Genomic DNA, 13,644 nt, shown 5'->3' with positions numbered 1-13,644 from the left:
ACGCTCTGCCCTCGATCGCCAACATATCTTCTCTCACTTCTATCGCTGTTCCCCAGGTAGACCAAACTAGGTTCGAGGAAAATTCTTTGGAAGGTCTCAAAATGCGTGGCGTTTCGAGTTCATGGCTCTTTGCCGTGACCGCCTCAGCCTCACTATCCCAAATCGCCTCCCTACGCTGCAGCTCCAGCGCCATCCTCCCTACGCCCTCATACGATCTCACAGGCGCGTTCTTCACAGTCTGCACCGAAGAAGTGATTAACGCACCCATCAACAAAATCTACGACGCGCTTCTCGACTTCCGCCGCTACAGTACCTGGAACACCTTTGTAATCGACGTCGGCCTCCCGCCCGATGTGCAGGGACTGGGGGACGTGTACCCCGGCCTATCGATGAACTTCACCACAGCTGGTATCATTCCTGGTGTCAATACATCCTCGACCGAGGTCATCAGTTTACTTGCGCCGAATGTGTGCGGCAGTGACGACGGCGCTACACGAGCCGTCAACGCGTGGGGCAACGATGATGGACTCGATGGCGCATTCTTGCCGGCAGAGCATCCCAACTTGTTGACAGATTTAGGAAATGGGTCGGTCAGGATGGTGTCGTATGAGACTTATTACCTACCCGGAGCGACGACGCTGTTACCGCTGAAGGGTACTCTACAAGAAAGGTTTGAGACGCAGGGGAACGACTTGAAGAGGTTTGTGGAGGGGAGCCTTCGTTAGAGTCATCAAATCGTCAATCTGTATTGGTCATTATCTTCGTCGACTATCCCTCAAAGGGCTTTTCTTGGGAACCTCTGGCGTCTCAACTGCTTCTTCCCGGGGTATCTCTTCCATAAATCTCCCTATGCGTGTTCTCCCACCGCCTCCATCGCCCCCAGCCGTCCCTGAGCTGCTTCTGTCAACGGCCCAGGTATCGCCACTGAATCCAGACGTCGGGCTCGAACGGTCAACACTTCCCGTCTCCTTGTCTCCTCCGTCTGTCTCATTCTGCGTAACATACTCAGATCGAAGACTCAACCTCATAGTCTTGAGAATGACCCCGCCCTTCTTCTCAAACTCCTCCTCCTCCCGCCACGACTCATCCCCACTACACGTCATATCCTGCGAATAAATCGACGAAGCCTGGGTCTTATACCCCGCCGCCGCCGCCGCCCCCCTCCTCTCCGCCGTCTCAAACAGAATCGGCTTCCCGTCCTCCGCAACATGCCAACTCCGCCCCGGCCTCCGCGGCGCCGTACCCGTAATCAAAAGATTTCCCAGACTCAATTTCGCGGGGCCCAGCTGCGCCATGGTAAGCGTCGGCAACGGCGGCGCCGGCATGCGCAGCTTGTTCAAGTGGCTCGCGATACTCGCGTTCCGGCTCCGCGCTGCTAACCCGGCGGGCGTGCTGGGTTCCGTCCAGGGGTAGCCATGGTACGTCAGGCTGGTAAGATCAAAGCTCTGTGTCTCAGCGCCGCCGGCCTCGAGCGAGCGCCGCTTTGCGCTGCTCATCATCACGGAAGGGAAGAGGCGCGCCAGTAGAGGGCGGAGAGTGGGTGCGCTGGCGCAGATGACGGCGAGGTCACATTCCAACACCGTCATGACGAAGAAGCCGAGAGTGTTGCGGACGCCGGCGTCGTCGGTGGGCCGGTAGTGCAGGTGCAGACTGAGCTGTAGCCGGACCATACTTGCTACAATCACCAGAACGCTGAGACTCATGACGACTGCGAGGGCAATCTTTTGGCGACGGGGGAGGTCGAGACGCGCGACGGAGGGGACAACCATGGCGACGAGCCAGGCGTCTGTGGCGGAGTGCAGACTCGCGCTGGCGATGAGAAGGTCTGGGAAGCGGAAGCATACTGGCACCGGGCGGCTGAAGAATTGGCCTTGGACGGGGTTGCATTGAAGAAAGGACATGAGAAGCAAGGGCAGGGTGTAGAGGAGGACAAAGGCGACGGCGGCGCGGGCGAGGAGGCGTTCGCGGGGCCGGGAGGAGGATGCGAAGACGCGGAGATACAAGGCTAGGATGGAGAGTTTTGTGAGGCAGAGGGCGAGCTGGTAGTAGATTAGGCCTAGGTAGGTCCGCATGATGTACGGGTTTGCGTCGGTGTCGGCTGTGGCAGTTGAAGATAGCGAAGGGGCGCCGAGGAGGGAGGGCGTGGTGGCGGTGATGCTGTAGACTACGCAGAGGGCCGTGGAGAAGAGCCATGCGATAAGGATGAGGGTGTCGTCGAGGAACCATTTGCGAGTTACCCAGAGACGGGAGGCTATTCGGGAGGCGATGAAGATGGTGCAAAGGGCGTGGGGGAGGAGGAGGCCCGTCATGAAGAGGGGGACGTTTGCATCTTGCTGTGATGCGGTGTGAGATAACTGTCATTCGAGAAGATGAATGGGATTGTGACTTACGATTTCCTTGAGAATCGTCGGTGATAATGTTGAAGACGACGACGGTGTATGAGGGTGTGTGAGGTTGGCATTGATGCTGGAGTTCGACATCGTGAACAAGACAACTGCGACAGTCGCCGACGAGTCGGATATTGGTGATTCTGAAGCCTACGATCTTCCACGCCTGGTGTTTACGAAGGAATTACATGCTTCCAGTACATGAGAGTGAAGTCTAGACTTAGAACGACAACATGAGGAAGGGAAGAAGACCAAGGCCGGTATCTTGTCTCATAGCAACTGAGAGCAGGGCTGACGTCTTTCATAGCAGACATGAGAGAGGCCTCAACTACTAGGATAGGAAGCTCCATGCTCGTCATGCGGGACCACGTCCAAACCCCATCCCGGGGTTGACTTCACGCGGCGAACATCCTAGCCCGGCACAGGACCCTGGAGTAGCATCTCCCGAGTCCCGGCCCACCCATTGTTCCCGGGTGTGGGGGGGTTTCCTCATCGAAGGGAAGAACAACCAACTCAATTCGTCAGCGCGGGCGCATTGGCTCCTGGTGTGTGGATGTGTCTATCTGTCTGCCTTTGAGTGTGCGCATGTGTGTGTGGGTTTTGTGGGCTTGTCCATGTCTGCCCGAAAAGGCAAAAGGGAAGGTGAGTGAGCGAGTGAGTGAGTGTTAAGTGTGCCAGATGCAAGTCCCAGGCTAAACGGCTGGGATCGCGATTGGATGGACATCTGTTTCTTTTGGGTTCTCGGCGGGAGAGGCCGATGGAGGGGGATGGGGATGGATATTCACATTCCAGCTACTCAGCTTTCTTGAACGGTTCGTGAGTGATGTGTCCTGTCACTTTTTCAGCTTCACCTCAGTTGTCATCTCATCTTGGTGAAACGGGGATAAACATTTTGATGGCTGAGAGTGAAACAACTCCGGCTGTCATCTCACGATAACCTCGAAAGAGAGACGAGACATAGATAGGGAAAACAAGAGACGTCTCCAACTCGAGTGAGTTCCCGCACCAGTCGCTGTCGAATTCGTCGATGCGGGGTCAGAGATGCCACACAAACTTTTGCATTCTCTTATCCGCAGGCATCTGGATATGCACCTCCATTCTCGCTCGACCCCTCCACACCGCAAATCCCGCGAACACATGTGCCACCCCGCAGGCGATGGTGGCATGGCAGCACGGAGTGCCGTCCGGGACTTTCCCGATCCGGAAGGACCTGGCTTGATTGCCGCTCCGATTGGTGGGACCGGTTTGTTTCTCAATGTTCTAGTCTGATGGCATGCTTCGTCTCAAGGTTTGTTGCGATAGTTCAACACGCAATCGCCCACAGTTTCTGTCTGTTGTCGTAGAGCGCAGAATATGTGGATGAGCGGATAATTGCGCGGTGGACAAAGAAACCCAGACGATTCATGGCGATGGCGATGTCGACGGGCAACGGCGATTGCATTTTCTGCCCACCACTGCCAGGTCATGCATCTCTCACCCATCCACTCTCTTCTCTTGGTAGTCCCGACACGGCTACTTTCTGCATCCTCGGAGCTTCTTCTTTGCGTCCTCTGCCCTTCAAGTTCACTCGGCTAACGACACCTCATCGGAGAGATGTGTCAAGAGGGACCGAGAGAATCAACCGCCCTATTTGATGACAATTTCTGATGGGGTGATGAGGTAGCATAGAAGACACCTAGGCTTCCGGCCCGTCACCCCCGCCATAGCGATCTATTGTGTGTCTGCGTCGATTGCTCCTGCGACAGCGCACAAAAGGTTCACGGGTGCCAGAAGCTTGATGGCGGAGACTGTGCTTCTCGGCGTCTAGAATCCGGTCTCTAAAAGAGGCCTTGTCAAGATCATCCCGAGGAGCTGAAAGGGCCAATCTAGAAGCTTGTCTTCGCGCTTGGCGGGGTGGGAGATCTGTGTCGGGTGGTTTATTAGATGTGTCCTGGCCGAGTTCTTCTCTTCATGGGTGAGGTGGGATCAAATGCGCCGTATTACCGGTGCCAGCTGCAACCATTTGCCGGGGAGTCTGTGCAACGTGCAACAGCAGAGACACCTCACTGCACTCGAGACTGCCGTGATCATCCCACGCGGCATCGAAGCTTGAGACTCCGCATGCCCTACCACCATGACCATTATATAAACGTGCTACTGCTTTTCAAATCCTTCTCTCTTAGTCTTTTTTTCACATTTGACGGACTTGGATGGTGCATGTTTTGGGCTAATCTCGCACTCTAAGTTCCATACCCATGTAAACCTCAATTTGGTGATGAATTTAGTTCACGCAATCTTGATGGCAATGGATTCTGAAAATCATAGGCCTCAGAATTTGAGAGCTCATGAATCATGTTAATTTGACTAATATCTGAAGATGATACTTTCATTCCTTCTGGGAAATCAGAGTATTATGATGATGACGATGATGATAATGAATGTTCAGCGCCGGTCCGACCCTCATCAGTCACAAGACGCCTACGTCGACTGCCGGAGAGTATCATGGTCAATTGAAGCATCGCAATGTCGAGTGATCCCTCGTGGAGCAGCAACTCAAGATCAAGGAACTCTCTCATCACCACCTCTTCACCCCTCAATCTCCTTCACCTTCTCCACAACCCTCAAATACCCAGGCTCCCTCTTCAAACGCTCAACATACTCAAACAGCACAGGATGCGCCGCCTTCACCGACCCACCAGGCCAACTACCCATCGAGTCCCACGCATTCTCCGCGTCCGCCGTGATGAGCGCAAAGCTGATGAGAATATCCGCGGCTGTGAGCTCCGGTCCGCAAAGAAACCCACCGCCGCCGGCTGATACCCCGGGCGCAGTCTCGAGATAGTTCTCGAGCATGGCGAGGTGCTTTTGCGCGTTGGGGAAGATGACGAGGGAAAAGATTTTGGAGGCGACGAGGGAGGTTAGGGGGCGGATTAGGAAGGGAACGTTGGATGATTTGAGTACTATAGGTCAATCTAGGTCAGGATCTCATATGATAGAGGTTGACAGGAAGTGAATATGTATCCAAGGGGAGGGAGAGGTGCTTACCATTGATGAGAAGAAACTGCACAATCACAGGAAAGAAACTCCCCTCAACATAATGCAACAAATACCAAAACCGCGCATACGCCTCCGTTTCGCCCCCGACTTTCCCCTCCCGCCCGGCCTTCCACCGCGGCGGCACGAGGCCGGGCTTCCGGTGGCCAAAGTGCTCGACGAGGTACTGCGTGATGTACCCGCTCTCGGCGAGCCGGATCGGTGCAGGGCTGGGGTCCTCGTCGGTTGATGCGGGCGTGATTTCGAGCACGGGGGCCTTGCCGAGCGGGTGAACGGCTTCGAGCTCGGGGGGCGCGAGGCGGTTCGGGGCGCGGCGGAAGAGTTGGACTGTGTAGGGGATCTTGAGTTCTTCGAGGAGCCAGAGGGTGTTTTGGGAGCGGGAGTCGTTGAGCCTTTGGACTAGTGAGTCTTCGTTGGAGGGAAGGATTTGAGCGTGTCATGAGGGGAGGGGGGGTTACCAGTAGAGCTTCACTTTTGGTAGTTCTTCAGTTGCCATTTTGAAGGGTTGGTGTGATGTTGCAAAGAATCGCGCGGTTGTGAGTTTGCGGGTAGGCGTGGCGGGGTAAGCAAATCTATGGCGAGCTTGAGTAGTGGCGATGAGCTTGAGCGTGAGATTTGATGATGAAATACTGCTGTTAGTTGAAATTGAGCGATGGAAGCGTCGCCCGAGGATCTCAATTGCGCTCATGATTGATGATCTGTAGTGAGGTCGCAAGACTGGGGTTATTTAATACTTTATGTACTCCTCACAGGTTTGACGTTCAGGCAGCCTGTCATCATTGGGTGGGCCAAGGGGGTTTTAGCCTCTAGAATGGCATGTTTCGTTACGATTTCTCACGTACTTTTGTTTCCGCATTGTCTCCGAGGTGACGGGCGGCACAGTTCCCACGTGGAGGGTGTAAGACGGAGAGATCGGGGCTCCGGGAGGCCGATGGTGAGACTGGCGACGGGGGTTTGAGCACCGTATAAGCCGACTACCAGTAATTTTCCCATGACAGTTCGATTATTGAATAAGGCTTGCAGAGCATGATGACGGAGGCGTTTGAAGACATTTATTCGAGATGTCAGATGGGTTAGTTTTGGGGGTGTAAGCCGGAATGCATTCCGTGCAGCTATCCAGATGTGGCATGAAGCTGACCGTAAGCACCCGGACACTCCCGCAGTTGATCCCCTGAGACGAACTGTCAACTTGAATTGGGCGAGAAATGCGATGCGTGGTGCTGCAGGTATAAGAAAGGAAAAACGAATGACTCCATGGAGGCTCGAAAGCAACAGCTTCAGCAACTCATGAGCTCTGACTTCAGGATTAGGGGTATAACCACCTTAAGCCTCTGGGAAGGAGTTCCTTCTTGCGGCTGTAGCTGTTGAGGATTGACGGTCGTTCTGCTCCCTCATGGACCTTTCTCACTGTGCCTCCTTAAGCCACCCCTTTGACTTGTCACCCAGGATGATCTTCCAAGTATTCCAAGGTATTCAACTCACTCAGCAAGCCAGCAAGATACGATCCGCACAGATCTATTGCACGCTCCAGATGAAGTCGCCAGCCACAACTTCGATAATTATAGATGCCAAGCCTCACTTATACCCGTCACAGTATCCAGACCTACAACTTCCTCTTCACAAGCCCCTTCCAGAAATCAAAACTATTCTCATCACTCTGCAGCGCCCACATCCGCCCCGTCTCCCTCCCCATCCCATCCACTTCGACAGCCTTCAACATACCCCAATCCCTTGTAATCCCCACAACCTTCGCTTTCGCGCCCGCCTCAGCCTCGAGCGTGACGTTCTGCCCCGAGTGGAGCCAGTGCTTGTAATACCGCTCCTCGAGGTCGCGCGAGAACCCCTCGCGGCGGAACTGCGCGTGGAGCGCCTCGATGCGGGTGAGGATCCGCGCCAGCAGCGACTCGAGGCGGAAGCCACCCGCCATCTTCAGTGGTGCCGGTGCGATGGCGTTGAGGGAGGTCGTTGGGCGCGAGTTTGTCGTGTTGATGCCGATGCCGAGGACGATTTGGTAGGCGCCTTGGGAGTAGGCGCAGTTGGAGAGGATGCCGCCGATTTTGACGTAGGAGGGGTCTTGGGGGGTTGAGGCTGGGTCGCGGCAGTCTTTGTTGTTGTCAGGATACAATTCTATGTAGCACTTTCATGGCGTTTGGTTAAGAGTATACTTACAAATGTCGTTGGGCCACTTGAGTTTCACAGGAACGTCGCCGCAGGCTGCGTCGTACGATTTGACGGCCTCGACGATGGCGATAGCGGCAATGTACTGAATGAAGACGACTGGATGAGAGGCGGCAAGATGTGCCGGGTGGTTGATGACGGTCGAGAAGATGAGGCAACCCGCCGGTGAGACCCAGACGTTTGTGCCGCGGCCGCGGCCGGCGACTTGCGTTGTCGCTGTGAGAGTAAAGCCGGTTGGAAGGTGGGCAAGCAGTTTGGGGTTCCTAGAAGAAAGTTACCGTTAGCAAAGAGGGCTTTCATGATTCCTCGTGGGAGAACAAAGAGGCAAAGAGAAGGGGGCCATACTTATCCATGAGTGTGTTCGTGCTGGTGACGACTTCACCATACATGAGCGTGTCGCCCCACTCCTCCGCCGCAGGCTCAATCGCGCGATACTCCTTGAGTGAGCCATAGAACAACCGATGGTTGAAACTCGGCGTCTCCTTGGCGTCCGGCCACTCCTCCTCATGCGGGACAATCACCTTGACCAAGGCATCATAATCCAGCATCCGACCTTCTCCTCCCTCCCCAGAACCAGAAGACGGCAAAGCTTGCTTGAGCTCGTCGACATCCCACCGCGAAGACAGCTTCTCGATGCGGAAGACGTCGTGCTCGCCGCGGATGTACTCCTCTTTTTCATCGGCATCCCGTCCCTGGCCGGTCTCACGGGTAATGGCCTCTTCCCAGGACGCGAGCATCTCGCCTACCTCGACGTGGTTCGCCGAGGTGAGGTGCATGCGCGAGAGGGAGGGCGGCGCGGAGGGGTCGGCGCTGAGGTCTAGGCCGAGGCGGGAGAGGCATGCGCGGAGGAAGGTTACGCGGGCTGCGTCGGCTGCTGCGAGGGAGGAGACGAGGGCTTCGTAAGAGGGGATTTGGGGTTGGGGGTTGAGGTTTGCCGCTGCGAATCTGTAAATTTGTTAGCATACGGGTTTTGAAAGGAGTACAGGTTGAACATACTCTGGATGAGGGCCGGTCAGGATGACATTGCCAGAGCCGACTGTGCAGTGAATCACAGCCGCTTTCCCAGCTGCCCCATCAACGGCAATCTCATCAGCATACTGCGCAAGAACCTCCACATTCTCAAACTTTTCAGCATCGACAAAGACGCCTCCGCCATTATAATAACTCAACACTTCATCCCCCTCCCCAAACCCCTCCTTCACACTCAACCTTACCAACCTCGCGCCCCTCTCAGAATGGTACTCGAACCCCTTCAACGCACCACCCCTACACGTCCCCGGGAAGAACCCGAGCTCGCGCGACCCAATAACCTCGAGCGTCCGATCGCCGACCTCGAACTCGCACCGGCGGCTGCCGTAGTACCCGCCGGCACAGAAGCCGAGGTATGCGCCGCCGCGGCGGACATAGTCGGCGATGCGCCGGTTGCCGGGGCCGTTGAGGACGCGGCAGTAGCCCAGGTCGCCGCCGCCCGGGATGACGAGCAGGGCGCAGGTGGGCTGCCAGGGTTCTTTAAGGAGGGCGGCCTCGGCGACGGGGATGACGGCGTAGGTTGGGGAGAGGAGGCGGCGGAGGGAGTAGATGCAGTGGCGAACCGATTCGACGGTCGTGCCGGTGCCTAGGGGTTGTATGTGAGTCAATGTGGGGTATAATAGCTGAGGGAGGGGGACTAGGTACCGGTGTAGACCAGCACATTGAGTTTACGTGAGGCCATGGTGAGAGTCTGTGAGTGAGGGCGATGAGGGATGAGATGAGTCTTAAGGTGGTGAGTGAGTGAGTTTCAGTAGCGAGCGTCGTTGTAGCTTCGGGGTTTGGTTCGGCACTGTCTTGGGACCCCCAACAAAGTTCCGGCGGTGCTACTTCGAATGAGAACTCACTTCGCACCTTGCAAAACAATTCAATCGCCGACACAAGACGACAACAACGTCTGCTCAACGACCTACAATTAACTCTGAGGAGGAAGACGAATAAAAAAGATGTCCAAGCAGGAGAGTGACACGGCGAAGAAGTCGTCGACGGAAGACGACGAGCCTGATGACTGGTACGTAGAATGGACCTTTCTTCTGCTCTTCTCAACTCGTCGAGTTTGTCTTGTCTCGTACGGCAAATTGATGTTGCTCACGACGTAGAAAGGCAGAGGTAGAAGAGGAAAACGAGCAGAGAGAGACAAGTAAACAAGAAGCAAAGGCTAACGACCATGCAGGGACAAGCGCATCTTCAGCACGGGTTGCGCAGGTACGCAACGACTCCTCTCTCTCTCCGGATCGCAGCGGAAAAGATCGCGAACAGACAGTTGGATCACGGCGCTAACTTTGACCTCCACCTTGGTTGTCTCTGTAGACGAGAATGCCAAGTTGACAGATTGCTATTTCGAGAAGAAGGACTGGCGGCAGTGTACGGCCGAGGTATGTCTGCTTCTTCCGAATGTTCTTCTTGTCTCGCGCTGCAATGAGGTACATGATGAACTAAAGCTGACAATGGTTGATACTATCTTAGATGGAGCATTTCAAGAGCTGTTGGAAGCAGCAGGGCAACGATCGCCGGACGGACGCAAAGGATGCGTGATCCAACTCCGAGAATGAGTCTTTGGTCCGCTATCTGAAGCTTGTACACCACTTGTATCAACAACTGTAGATTAAAAATCATCACGAAACGAATCGCAACTCATCTCATTCCCGTTGACCATCTCACTCACTCACTCACTCACTCACTGCCTGTCCCAAAGCGGACTGACGCCAACAACGACGGGATGAAGCAAAAAAAAAAAGAAAAAGTCGCTCGCACAGTGTTCTAGCGCTCCAAAAACGTGGCCCAAGCTCCTCCCGCCTCCCGGGCGCCGCATTCACCCGCGCCGACCAAATTTCATTAATCCTCCTTCATCCTACACGCCGCCCCGGGAGTCTATGAGCATCATCGACACCGCGCAACCCTCAACCACCTCACTCTCGCTCTCTCTCTCCCGCCCGTCCCTTTCTCCCACGCGCGCGCGCATGTCCCACAGCTCTTCCACCTACACCCGGACACGCCATTTAATCCTTCCCAAGCAACTCACTCTCCAGGGCGAAAAGTCGCCTTCATTCACACAATGGCCTCCTTCACCATGCGCCCCCTCCTCCGCGCATCGCGAACAGCAACAGCAACAGCCTTCACCTCCGTCGCGCGCATAGCCACAACCTCGCGCTACAAAGCCGCCTCCGCAACCGCAGCCGCCCCGTCCCCCGCAAAGAGCACAACAACCTCAAGCTACGCCAGAAAGACACCCTCCCCAGCCGCGAAGGCCTCGAAACCATCCTCTTCCTCCTCAGCGGCAGCAGCAGCAGCACCTAAACCCACACCCGCGCCCGCGACGACAACGTTCCCAACAGCACCAGCATACGTTCCTCCCACTCCTCAATCCCAAACCGCCCCAGAGCCGCAGCAGCAAACGCCACAAACACAGCAGCAACAGCAGCAGCCAATAGACTGGTCAACATCCTACCACGGCCTAGGCACAGCTCGCTTCCCGAAGGAAGTAGTCGACATCCTCCTCCAACCCGTCAACCCGTCCGACGTCGAGGTAAAACCCGACGGCATAATCTACCTCCCCGAGATCAAGTACCGCCGCATCCTCAACCAGGCCTTTGGTCCAGGCGGGTGGGGCCTCGTACCCAAGGGCGATGTTGTCGTCGGAGAGAAGGTCGTCACTAGAGAATACGCTCTCATCGCGGAAGGACGGTACGTGTTTTCCATGTCCTTGGACTTTTGCCCCCCCCCCCCCCCCCCCCCCCCCCCCCCCCCCCCCCCCCCCCCCCCCCCCCCCACCCACCCCCCCCCCCCACCACCCCCCCCCCCCCCCCCCCCCCCCCACACCCCCCCCCCCACCCCCCCCCCCCCCCCCCCCCCCCCCACTCGGACTATCCTGAAATTGCATCAAGCAAGGCAAAGCTAACCCACAAATCCACACAGCTTCATCTCCCAAGCCCAGGGCGAAAACGGCTACTTCTCCGTCGAAAACCTCCCCTCCGCCGTCGAAGGCTGCAAATCAAACGCCCTGATGCGCTGCTGCAAAGACCTCGGCGTCGCCTCGGACCTCTGGGACCCCGTCTTCATCCGCCAGTTCCGCAAAGAGTACGCCGACGAGGTCTGGGCCGAGCACGTCACCACCAAGCGCAAGAAGCTCGTCTGGACGCGTAAAGACGTGCCGTTGGCGTACCCTTACAAGAAGACCAACTAAAAGTGTCTGGCGCCCAAGGACGATAAACCTTACAAAGAGGTCAGTTCCGCGCTGTTGGGGAACGTGACGGGCATCGTGCGAGCCCGCAAAGACCTTATGGATAAAAAATTTGTATAAATAAGACTAGATGGGTGGGATATGTGTAAGATGGGTCGCAAGAGTAGGGATCTCAACTGTAATATTAGACGTATATCATGGCCCTCCTCGGGATAGAGGTATGGGCTGTAGATGCATAGACCTTTGCATAGCGGTCGATCAAAACATTAAGACACAATCACTACAGAGGCCACTCTCTCAGGAACGGTGGTCGGCTGTTGAAAGCGACTCCCAGGTCTATTCAGCCCCCCTTTGGTTGGGAATCGTGCGGGAGCGCAGGCTTTTGCTGGTCCCGGAATGACATCCACTCTCGGGTGTATCATAAATCGACCATGACTCCATATCCCTCGCCCAAGCCGAACATCTAAATCATGCAAAAAGTTACCATAAACCGCCGCGCAAAGAACTCCATTTCCCATTGACAAACGCCGTTGTCACATCCGAAGGGCGGCAATCACTTGTGCACGCCCGAGCTAGATCCACCCTCGGGATTCTCGGCCGTCGGTGTAGCGCCCCATCCCCACGGCATCCACGACGATCCCCCGCTCGTCTGCCTCCGCCTAACGGATCCGTCCTCGTCATCGCCACCGAGGTCCTCGGCCCCGCTCTCGGCGTCAATCTTTTCGAAATCGGTCTCACTCCGCGATTTGCTGAGTCCGCTGTGCGCGCTCGGCGGTCTCTGCGTCACTTCCTCCTCCTCGCTGCCGTCAAGCTGCATACTCCCCAGGGAGCGGCTAAAAGTTTCGGGATGCGCTGACGATGACGTCGCTGCCTCCTCACGCTCGAGAGCCTTGAGGAGGAAGGCGAGACGCTCGCGCTGGGCGGCGATGAAGCTCGTCCTCTCGCCACCCTGGAGGTTCGGCGGGATAATGGAGCCAGACTTGGACAGGTCCTGGTGCTGTCCTCCACCGGTAGCGGCGGAGTAGGCGCCGGCGAGGAGGTTGTAAAAGTCAGCGCCTGTGTGGCCTGTTCCGGCAGCGGGAGCCCAGCGCGCGGCGGGGACGCTAAACCGGGCGAGAAGGGACTGCGTGTAGGACTGCGGTGGGTGGCCGGCAGGAGCGGCTGCAGCGGAGGGCTGGGGCGCGGGTTCGGGGTCGCCTGGGGGCAGGCCGAGGACGTTTGTCTTGATGAGCTCGATTGCGCGTTTGAGGTAGGCGATGCCGGCGGCTTTCAATTTGTCGTGGGCCTCGGAGATGAACTCTTCGATTTGGGCCTCGTTGTCTTGCAGGAAAGGGTGGACGTGGGTTTGGTAGATGATGCGGGCGCCTTGGGTTTGGGGAAGGACGAGATAGAGGAGGAACAGGAGGCGGATATAGGCGTAGAAGGGGATCCTGTGGCTGGTGTTAGTGGTTGGTCGGAAGAGGGAGACTGGATGTTGGTTGCAGTCTGCGAGTCAGAACGTACCAGACGAGGATCCATTCAGTCCAGGACTCGACGAGGAGTGCGCAGGCGAGGACGACCCAGTACATGAGCCATGGTGTCAGTTGTGCCGGGTCGGAGGTCTTGAGGGCCTTGTAAGAGGCGAAGAGGGGGAAGAGGAAGGAAGCGATGGATCTATGAGGTGGAATTCCATGTAAGTCGAGCGGTTCAAAGTGTTCCAGCAGGACTGAAGGTTGAGGCTTGTGGAGTTCAAGCCGCGCCGAGGGTATCGCAAGTGTCATGGAGGTATGCTGGCACCCATTGCGCATGCCTGGAGGAGAGGGGAACTCACGATAAGAGGTGGGCGAATATGTCAAACAT

At 56.4% G+C, this 13,644-nt stretch overlaps 7 protein-coding genes across 7 annotated transcripts; 3 read left to right on the top strand and 4 right to left on the bottom strand.

Moving 5' to 3' along the window:
* Positions 1 to 101: 101 nt before the first annotated feature.
* Positions 102 to 725, top strand: CCOS01_09547 (uncharacterized protein; the record flags this gene model as incomplete). The annotated part of the gene is made up of 1 exon (XM_060457705.1): positions 102 to 725. One exon carries the CDS (start codon positions 102 to 104, stop codon positions 723 to 725), a length of 624 nt encoding a protein of 207 aa, XP_060312405.1.
* A 30-nt stretch (positions 726 to 755) lies between these two features.
* On the bottom strand, positions 756 to 2,480 carry CCOS01_09546 (uncharacterized protein; the record flags this gene model as incomplete). The annotated part of the gene is made up of 2 exons (XM_060457704.1): positions 756 to 2,333; positions 2,391 to 2,480. The coding sequence occupies 2 exons, from the start codon at positions 2,478 to 2,480 to the stop codon at positions 756 to 758; spliced, it is 1,668 nt and encodes a 555-aa protein (XP_060312404.1).
* A 2,472-nt stretch (positions 2,481 to 4,952) lies between these two features.
* On the bottom strand, positions 4,953 to 6,108 carry CCOS01_09545 (glutathione S-transferase; the record flags this gene model as incomplete). Its single annotated transcript, XM_060457703.1, has 3 exons — positions 4,953 to 5,326; positions 5,412 to 5,812; positions 5,879 to 6,108. The coding sequence occupies 3 exons, from the start codon at positions 6,106 to 6,108 to the stop codon at positions 4,953 to 4,955; spliced, it is 1,005 nt and encodes a 334-aa protein (XP_060312403.1).
* Positions 6,109 to 7,023: 915 nt separating this feature from the next.
* On the bottom strand, positions 7,024 to 9,309 carry CCOS01_09544 (biotin-protein ligase; the record flags this gene model as incomplete). Its single annotated transcript, XM_060457702.1, has 5 exons — positions 7,024 to 7,523; positions 7,590 to 7,861; positions 7,944 to 8,543; positions 8,595 to 9,213; positions 9,273 to 9,309. 5 exons carry the CDS (start codon positions 9,307 to 9,309, stop codon positions 7,024 to 7,026), a joined length of 2,028 nt encoding a protein of 675 aa, XP_060312402.1.
* A 262-nt stretch (positions 9,310 to 9,571) lies between these two features.
* Positions 9,572 to 10,160, top strand: CCOS01_09543 (uncharacterized protein; the record flags this gene model as incomplete). The annotated part of the gene is made up of 4 exons (XM_060457701.1): positions 9,572 to 9,636; positions 9,799 to 9,830; positions 9,936 to 10,000; positions 10,092 to 10,160. The coding sequence occupies 4 exons, from the start codon at positions 9,572 to 9,574 to the stop codon at positions 10,158 to 10,160; spliced, it is 231 nt and encodes a 76-aa protein (XP_060312401.1).
* A 520-nt stretch (positions 10,161 to 10,680) lies between these two features.
* On the top strand, positions 10,681 to 11,808 carry CCOS01_09542 (uncharacterized protein; the record flags this gene model as incomplete). Its single annotated transcript, XM_060457700.1, has 2 exons — positions 10,681 to 11,309; positions 11,541 to 11,808. 2 exons carry the CDS (start codon positions 10,681 to 10,683, stop codon positions 11,806 to 11,808), a joined length of 897 nt encoding a protein of 298 aa, XP_060312400.1.
* Positions 11,809 to 12,358: 550 nt separating this feature from the next.
* On the bottom strand, positions 12,359 to 13,644 carry CCOS01_09541 (HVA22 family TB2/DP1 protein; the record flags this gene model as incomplete). The annotated part of the gene is made up of 3 exons (XM_060457699.1): positions 12,359 to 13,235; positions 13,309 to 13,458; positions 13,616 to 13,644. 3 exons carry the CDS (start codon positions 13,642 to 13,644, stop codon positions 12,359 to 12,361), a joined length of 1,056 nt encoding a protein of 351 aa, XP_060312399.1.

Source organism: Colletotrichum costaricense (assembly GCF_030867565.1).
Source record: "Colletotrichum costaricense strain IMI 309622 chromosome Unknown Scaffold_9.1, whole genome shotgun sequence".
NCBI classification, from domain to species: Eukaryota; Fungi; Ascomycota; class Sordariomycetes; order Glomerellales; family Glomerellaceae; genus Colletotrichum; species Colletotrichum costaricense.
This window is presented reverse-complemented; position numbering and strand designations above follow the sequence as displayed.